At 36.2% G+C, this 9865-nt stretch overlaps 1 protein-coding gene across 1 annotated transcript; it reads left to right on the top strand.

Annotated features, from left to right (window-relative positions):
• Window positions 1-377: 377 nt before the first annotated feature.
• actc2 (actin, alpha, cardiac muscle 2) lies at window positions 378-9635 on the top strand. The gene is given in 8 exon segments (NM_001002066.1): window positions 378-420; window positions 988-1132; window positions 3144-3383; window positions 3615-3699; window positions 6147-6308; window positions 6395-6586; window positions 9020-9201; window positions 9279-9635. Coding segments are annotated over 7 exon segments (1134 nt in total). The 5' UTR covers window positions 378-420; window positions 988-1003; the 3' UTR covers window positions 9423-9635.
• Window positions 9636-9865: the final 230 nt, after the last annotated feature.

The following is a 9865-nucleotide window of genomic DNA, read 5'->3' as shown; positions in this document are numbered from 1 at the left end:
GTGGAAATTTCCTTGCTCCGTTAAACATCAATTGGGATATATTCAAAAAAGAAAAGGGGCTAATAGTTCTGACTTCAACTGTAAATATAGACTATGACATCCAGAGTTTACGGGATGGCATTTCTATGGTATTTCAGTGTGCTCCGCGTTGATTAATAATGACATCACTCGCCCCCTGCAATGCCTTTCCGCGTCTCTCTCCATACATGGGCGCAGGACCAAAAGCCTAGCGCGGGTCTCGGGCTCTCCTCTCCGCGCCCTTCCATTCATGGCCACTCCACTCTCAATGGCGCTCGGGCTACCAAATATGGAGAGGGAAGTCCAGCGACCCAGGGCCACTCAGTGTCTATAAATTGGCCGTGACTCAAGGCGCTTTCTACCATTCACTCTCCAAGGGAACCAGCTCCTGGTGCTGATCTGGTAAGTACAGCTAAAGCTTTCAGAAATGTCAGACTTCATTTAATGGGATGATCTTCTGAATGCTAGGATTTAAACTAGGTCAGTTCTATGGCTGAAATTACAATGCAAGTAATTGACTTGAGCTAAACAAACATTTCAGAGGCTTAGAGTTGCCAGTTAAGAATACTTTGCTGACTTTGAATTTTAGTGAAGTTTTAATTTTCTTACTTTTAAAACCTTGTTATGAGGAGAAGTCAATCAAGGACAAGCATGTCAGCAGCATGAATTACTAAACTGCTCTCTTAAAAATAAAGACCCAATAAGATTTTTTATTATTTTTTTTTTTGCAGCAATACAATAGTATGATTAATTTTGTTACACAGTCAAATAATTATTCATATATCAGCAAAATAATAATATTCAATGAAGACATTTTATGGACATTAAATCATAAAGTCATTAATGACAATTGTTTTAGATCAATATGATTTATAATGAAGTGAAAACACAACCCTGGCTGGAATGCAAACAAACTGTCATGTATGTTCACAGAATTTTCTAACATTTGTGTGTCTGATCTTCACTCAGAACCCCAGCTGACACCATGTGTGATGACGATGAGACCACTGCTCTTGTGTGTGACAATGGCTCTGGCCTGGTGAAGGCTGGCTTTGCAGGAGATGATGCTCCTCGTGCTGTCTTTCCCTCCATTGTCGGTCGTCCTCGCCACCAGGTACAATGTTTATTTCTTAATGCAAGAGAGCAACATTATACTTTCATTGAACTTAGTCTGACTTAGCCAGAGCTTCACACATGCAAGGTCTGGACTCTTTTCCATTCCCTATTGGTTATGGATCACTTCATGTAAAGAAATACATCACAATGTGTTTTGTTCTGCATCATTTTTATGAACATATACATTAAAACATTGAGACTTCTTATAGAAAAAAAATTTATGTAGGAAACTTGAAAGTAATTTACAGAGTGTATACCATTAGCAACACATGCAGGTTCATTCATTCATTTTCTTGTCAGCTTAGTGTCTTTATTATTCCGAGGTGGCCACAGCAGAATGAACCGCCAACTTATTCAGCACATTTTTACGCAGCGGATGCCCTTCCAGTCGCAACCCATCTCTGGGAAACATTCACACATACACACTCATACACTACGGACAATTTAGCCTACCCAATTCACCTGTACCGCATGTCTTTGGACTGTGGGGGTACCCGGAGCACCCAGAGAAAACCCATGCGAACGCAGGGAGAACATGCAAACATGCAAAACACAGCAAAACTAACTGACTAGTACAAAAAAAAAAAACATAATCCTTATTTCAGTATTCCAGTATTTCAGTAAATCCTTATGTCAGTGTTACAAAAAAAAACATTTTGTTGGGGTAACATAAGGTTATTCGTTTTTTGGAGAGGTCTGCTACGCTATAACAAAACCATTTAAACTGTGCCAAGTGAAAATGTTTTTTTTTTTTTTTTTACAAAACGAATGCCTGAAGTTGAGTGAACAGAAAAAAAAACTCAATCTTGATTTCCTTTCACTTTTTCTTGCTTACTTGACTTTTGAAAACATCAGTTGCACTGATCTAAAATGTCTTAAATGAAAAGTATTACATTATTGGAAAAAAAAAACAGACAAATGACAGGAGGCAAAATAACAACGACAGTAAACAAGACAAGGATCAAAACATGGCAGGACAAACAGGAAAAATGCTTTATAATGACTCACAGGGAAAAAACAAGACTCAGCCAAGAGTCTGTAAATGAGGTGTCCTAATAAGTAGTCCATCATGAACTTCCAGCTGTGTATGTGATCAGGAAATTGGTTCCTTTATTTGAATCATAGTTTGAGCATTTGACTCGTTATTGAAATCTTACAGGATTTTCAGTTGTTCATGAAAATTAAATATCAAATACATTTGATTTCTCATTTGAGAATGAATTTTGATTTATTATTTGATCGTTTGAGCATTTTTGTAGTTTTGAAAGTTAGATTTATTATTTGATCTTTTTAGGCAGTTTAATTTTCTTTCTTTCTTTTTTTTTTTTTTTTTTTTACATACGCTAAGCATTGTTGTAACCTACCAGGTTAATTAGGTTAATAGGCAAGTTATGTTAATTAGGCAGATCAAACATGGTTTGTTCTGCAACAAAAAAAATATATATTTTTTTTTTTGAGGAGTCTCATAATATTGACCTTAATTTAAACATGCCTTAAACATACTATTGACTTTTATTTAAAAATAAAAAAAATATATTTATTCCAGCTAAACTAAAAGAAACAAAACTTTCTCCAAAATAAATATATACAGTTGAAGTCAGAATTATTAGCCCCCCTTTGAATTTTAAATACTTTTTTTTTTCATTTCTCAAATGATGTTTAACAGAGCAAGGAATTTTTCACAGTATAAGATATAAGAATATAAGACTTGGGAAATATGTGATAAAGAATAAAAACACTGCAGGAGGTTGATTATACTACATGTTAATTCATTTTTTTAGTTAAATGGATTTTTCTTCCATATGAGGGGTTTGCCATAATGCCAGTTTTAAGCTGTCAGCTAGTGCTGAGACTACAATGAATTTAGTTTAACAGTAGAACACATAGCCAAGGTCAAGTGATTGATTCCTTTCTATATACCATTAGTTGTATTGAATAAATGTTGCTGCCAAATGCATAATGCAAATACTGTATGTACTGAACTTTTGACATCATCTCGTCCGGAACAGGGTGTGATGGTAGGTATGGGACAGAAAGACTCTTACGTGGGTGATGAGGCCCAGAGCAAGAGAGGCATCCTGACCTTGAAGTACCCGATTGAGCACGGCATTATCACCAACTGGGATGATATGGAGAAGATCTGGCACCATACCTTCTACAATGAGTTGCGTGTGGCCCCTGAGGAACACCCCACGCTGCTCACAGAGGCTCCACTTAACCCCAAAGCCAACAGAGAGAAAATGACACAGGTAATTCTGCTTGAAAATCTTCAAAATGTGCATGTGTAACCCCGACGGTCTTACACCACCCAACCGCTTCGAGCTGATATCGAACAGGCGACCTTCCGCATGGGTGTCTGTTGCTCTACCAAGGAGGCTAAAGATCATAGCCTCTAGCATCTAGCAACAACTCTACAAACTTAAAATGATGCAGAAATACTTAAATGACTTAACCTGTTGTTTGCGTTGTTTAATTTGCAGATCATGTTTGAGACCTTTAATGTTCCGGCCATGTATGTGGCTATCCAGGCTGTGCTTTCACTGTATGCTTCTGGCCGTACCACTGGTGAGTGTTTGTGAAGACATGAACTAAAATACCACATTCCTTTTAAGATTCCACAGGACCAACACAATCTCATGACAAGTAACCATTTTAAATGTAGTTAATTTAGTGACAAATTTAAATGAAATCTCATTAGTTTCATTCGACCATGCCTCGATGACACCTATGTTAGGGGTAGGCTTTCATGCTGTTCTAAAAATCATACAAATTTCTTACAATCATCTTTAACCTGCGAAAATGGAGTGTTTTGATACTGATAACGACCCTGATTTAGTTTGGAAATGCTTGCTTTATAAAATAACATTTATTTTAAAAGAAGCATACAAGTATAAATGACACCTAAGTTCCAAGACTGTGTATGGAAAGACATAACTTCTTCAGTCGGAACAAATGACTTCGACAAAGTTTGGGAGGAAGATGTTTTGATTGTGTAGCCAGCATGATATGAGATCTATATACATAAACATAGCTAATTCACTTCTGTCCCAGAACAGTTTTCAAGCAGCACTCAATATACTCTGGCTTCAAGCCAAAAATGTAAGCTTGGAGCCGTCCTCTGTTACAGTATGCCAAACATGCATATGTGCCTTAATTTTTCATTTTTCATTTTTTTCAAATTTTAAACTTGTAAATTATTATCAGTGGTGTAAAGTAACTAATTACAAATACTCAAGTAACTGTAATTCAGTAGTTTTTTTCAGGAATTGTAATTAATTAAGTACTTATCGGTACTTTTACTCCTTACTCAGTCTGCAGTCACTACTTCATTATTACTTGTCTATGGGGATTAGCAAAGTCAGTCCTGTGATTTCTGTCCAATCAGAGCGCACATAGAAGGTAAATCACCTCATAATGTACTACCTCAAGTCATGGCTGCTTTATAAATGCAGCAAACCTTTTGTAAGCAGTAAAAGTGTCCAAGAAGATGCCCAAAATCTTTACATGCATTGATCCAGAGACTGTTCACTGATGAGAAGATGATGGATGTTTACTGTATGTTGACGAAATGGCCTTAAACACCCAACAGGCACAAGTTTGACGTTGTACCCTAACGTCATGGGAATGTTGCATTTTTTTGGAAATAAAAATAGGGTTGACTTCAGAACTCAACATCAGGCCAAAGTCAATGCCCAACCTAAAACCAACCAAATATCAATATCTGATGATGTTATAGCTTTACGTTATGTAGACTTTACCACTATAAATTCTATTAGACGTTGGATTTTGAATGCTATACCTGATGAATAAATGTCAGTATTTAATGTCAATATGTTGCTGGTTTAAGATGTTGGATCGACTTTGGATTTTGGTCACTTGCCTAAAATCAACCAAATATCAGTGGTTTGATGACATTATTGGACGTCAAAATAACATTGTCCTTAGATGCTGACTAGACATCGAATTTTGGTCACCTGACAGAACTTAAATCTAAACTACTGTAATATTAACATCTTGTGAAGTTGTGTGCCTCCTGCTGGGCAATAACTAAACACAATACAGAATGTTAAGTTTACACACATGCACAAATTACATGTAAATGCATCAGCTTTTTACAGTGAAATACTCACTACTCATTACTCTTGAGTATTTTTTTGAAAAAGGCTACTTTTACTCTACTTGCACTACATTTTAGGCAAGTAATAGTGCTTTTACTTGAGTATGATTTTTCAGTACTCTTTCCACTATTGATTATCACATATGCTGCAGCCGTTGTACCATCCCTGGGACAAGTTCTCGAACATCCCTCTACTTTTCAATTTTTCATTCCTGTTAGAGTTAGAGCTGTAAGCAGGCCCAGATTGGCAAATCGGGAGGACCAGGAGAATTCCCGGAGGGCCGATCCGTTTTTTGGCCTCGAGGGCCGGTGTCCCTAGCTCCAGAATCTGTTGCTCTCAGCAGTCACACTATTTAAATATAATTTATTTATTTACTTGACCACATCCTTCTTATTTATTATTTTACAGAAGCTCTGCTCTTTTTATCTATTTTCTCGTAGCCTCGTGAGCAAGATGCAGCCTGCAGGTTAATGATGATATAACAAGATAAGTCACTATTCAATGTACAGCTGTTGTGGTACAGTGGTTAGCACGTTAGGTTATGACATGGCCTGCCAGGGTTTGGTCCACGTCTATAAAGATTTTTTTTTTCATTTTTATTGTTAAGACATATAATACTGTAAGGGTTGTTGAACATTTGAAGTTTTAAAACAGCTGTTTTCTCAAAAAAAGACGTGATAGTGTAATTAGAAACTGAATTGGAAATGACCTTATTTTAAGATAGTCAGTGGTGAACTGAGGTGGGCCGGTCTAAGGCTTGAAACTCCAGGGCTGAAAAAGAGTCCCACTCCGGCCCTGGCTGTAAGTCTGTAGTCCTCCAATCAGAACAGGTTTAGAAAACACTGATCAAGATTGAAAGAGCAGGGGAGCTCACTTTTTTGTTGTTGTTTGTAGGTATTGTGCTGGACTCTGGAGATGGAGTGACCCACAATGTTCCCATCTACGAGGGTTATGCTCTGCCCCATGCCATAATGCGTCTGGATTTGGCCGGTCGTGACCTGACTGACTACCTGATGAAAATCCTGACTGAACGCGGCTACTCTTTTGTGACCACTGGTATGAATAAGCTGTCATTAATAAACCATGTATTGCACTTTATATTATACTAATATTCGGTTAACACTGGAATTGGCTTCCCACAGCTGAGCGTGAGATTGTGCGTGACATCAAGGAGAAGCTGTGCTACGTCGCTCTGGACTTTGAGAATGAAATGGCCACTGCTGCTTCCTCTTCTTCTCTGGAGAAGTCCTACGAGTTGCCTGATGGCCAGGTCATCACTATTGGAAATGAACGTTTTCGTTGCCCCGAGACCCTCTTTCAGCCTTCCTTCATTGGTGCGTGATATTATTTAATTTATCCATCTTTAATATTCATACTTGTCAACATTGGGATGTGAAAGTAAGGGATATGCCCACCATAATAAGGGATTTCCTTGACCCCCTTTGAAAAAATCCCCACATTACCAAATATCTTCTTCTGGAGCTGTTTCATTGTTTATAAACAGTTAAATGGTCAGTAATATGTTTTATTATTATTATTTACAAAAGACAAAAATAAATAGTATATTAGCAGCAAATACAAACACTTCAGCTTATTAAAATTAATAGCTTTTATAATGAAATAGAATCAAGCTATCAAATCTCACTAGCCGTTGCTTCACTGCATAACTTACACATTCTGATTAAAGAGCAATGAATGAATCTCTTATTTAGATTTTGTTCTGTTTGATTACATTAACAGATGTGTCACTTTAAAATGCACACATCTAACAACATAATGAAAGCATTCAATTGCTTTCCTTACTTTTTATGCTCATTAAGGACAAAATTAGTTGTGCTTGAAAAACTCCCCACCAAGATCAACATCTTTAGATACTATTATTGATAATTATGTGTATATGTCTGTTCAAACACGTACTCAAAACCCAGACTTTCGTTCCTCTTCAAATCACGTGTACAGAATCCGTTTGGGAAACGGATCCGTTTGGAGCGCATCTGCTGACAGTTATGCATCACTGTATGGCTGTTTTGAGGATTATGAAGACGAGACAGCACCTGTAATGAAAAGAAAAGGGAATCCCGCCGTTTTTATATTTGTTTCAAAGTTTTTTCATGCCTAAACAAAGCACAGAACTGACTCACATTTAAGAGCAAGGCGGTATGGGTTGCATATAGGGAGGATTGGTGCTTTAATGTTTATTTGCCACTCTTCAGAGAAAGACTGAAAATACGGGAGAAATATGAGAAAATACCTTTACGGGATGATAGCGAGATAGAACTGTAAAAACTGTAAGATAGAACTGTCATACTGACAAGTATGATAATATTGTGTGTTGTCCTAAACTAGTTTAGAAGGAATAATACATATAGACTACTGTATTTATTGTTACTTTTTGATTAGCTTTATCTAAAATTGAAGCATTCAGATGCAAAAACCTCTAAATGTGTTTTTAAAATTAGCATTTTCTTAGCCTCCTATGTTTATGTTCAGTTATTTAGCTTTAAAGGCAATAAAAAGAACTTATTCATCACTGTAAAAGAAAAATTAGTACATACAAGAGTCGGACAAAAATATTAGTTTTAGAAGAAAATGTCAAATTGCATTTTGAGGTTTTTGCATCTAAACTCTTCTATTATTTATTTCAGAGCCTAGTCATTCAGTTTATATTTGGTGTAATATTTCAGAATTTTAAGATTTTTTTTTCATTTAAAATGTTCTTTAAGTAATTTCTTTAAGCAATTTTCATATTTCTTTTATTATTAATATATGTTACTTTAAGGAAAAATAGTTTAATTATTTTCCAAATATTTCCCAAGTGCAGATTTTAAAACTTGGTTTTAATAACTCATCTCTAAAAACCAAGTTCTTTGTCTTTTACATGATGACAGCACATAATATTGCACTAGTCATTTTGTAAGATTCTAGTAATTACCATGAAGTGCAATTTGAAGGCTTAACTAGTTTAATTATACTAATTAGGCAAGTTATATTAATTAGGCAAGCAATTGGACAACAGTGGTTTATTCTGTAGCTATTCATTCATTTTCCTTTGGCTTAGTCTCTATTTCAGAGGTCACCACAGCGGAAAGAACCATCAATTCTCTAGTCATTCATTCATTCATTTTCTTTTCGGCTTAGTCCCTTTATTGATCGGGGTTCGCCACAGCGGAATTAACTGCCCACTTATTCAGCATGCTTTATGCAGTGGAGGCCCTTCCAGCCAAAAGCCATCACTTTGAAACCCATACACACTCATTCACACACATACATGCCCTATGAACAATTTAGCTTACCCAATTTAACTGAACTGCATGTCTTTGGACTGGGGGGAAAACTGGAACACCTCTAGAAAAGCTACACGAATGCAGGGAGAAGGTGCAAACTCCACACAGATACACAAACTGACCCAGCCGAGGCTCGAACTAGCAACCTTCCTGCTGTGAGGCAACAGCTCTACCTACTGACCCCCTTACAAATATAATAATTTCGTAAGGGGGTTAGTAATATTGACCCTAAAAGTAAAAATAAAACTTCTTTTACTCTGAGCAAACTAAAAGAAATGTAAAATGAAAGACATATATAAAATATAAAATATTCCTGCTTTGTTAAACATCACTTGGGATATATATGTAAACTATAATATAAATTTCACTGTATGGGCTAGTATTATTATTATTTTTTATTAGCAATTTAGCCTTTTATCTGGCATTTGCTTTTATTTTTTAATAAACAGATATTTTAACAACTGCTTCTTTTGCCTACTAAAGGTATGGAGTCTGCTGGCATCCATGAGACCACCTACAACAGCATCATGAAGTGCGACATTGACATCCGTAAGGACTTGTATGCCAACAACGTCCTATCTGGCGGCACCACCATGTACCCAGGTATTGCTGACCGTATGCAGAAGGAGATCACAGCTCTGGCCCCCAGCACCATGAAGATCAAGGTACAGCATTTCTTAAACTTTCCTGTCTTATTGACAAGCATGTAGATGTATGATAACAACCGTCTTCCTTCTCACAGATCATCGCTCCCCCTGAGCGCAAATACTCAGTCTGGATTGGTGGCTCCATCCTGGCTTCCCTGTCCACCTTCCAGCAGATGTGGATCAGCAAACAGGAATATGATGAGGCCGGTCCATCCATCGTCCATAGAAAGTGCTTCTAAATGTAATGATGCCCAGGATACGCTACTGATTTTGAATGATAACCTGCTCAAATTCTCAACATTACCTCCGCATGTTATGCATGCAGGCAGATTTTGCCTTTATATTTCCTTGTACAGTATGTTTACACCAAAGTGCACATTTTTTGTAGTTATTTACTTGTTCCTAAATTAATTTGTATGTGAATATTTATTGGTTTTTAAATAAACAATAATAAAAAGAAACTTTGAGGAAATAGTTTTTTTTATATTCAAAATTGTATTAAATCCTCTATTAATGCATATTAAATGCAAAAATAATGCTAAAATAATGCATTTGGGTCCTTATTTTTTACAAAGACAACTATTTTATAAATGTTCGATGTCTTGGTCATTTAGAAAATATGTTTGTATTAGAATATATATATATATATAATATATATATATATATATATATATATATATTA

This window comes from Danio rerio, chromosome 20 (assembly GCF_052040795.2).
Source record: "Danio rerio strain M-AB ecotype USA chromosome 20, GRCz13ab, whole genome shotgun sequence".
NCBI lineage: Eukaryota > Metazoa > Chordata > Actinopteri > Cypriniformes > Danionidae > Danio > Danio rerio.
The sequence above is the reverse complement of the archived record's forward strand: the minus strand, read 5'-3'. Positions and strand labels throughout refer to the sequence as shown.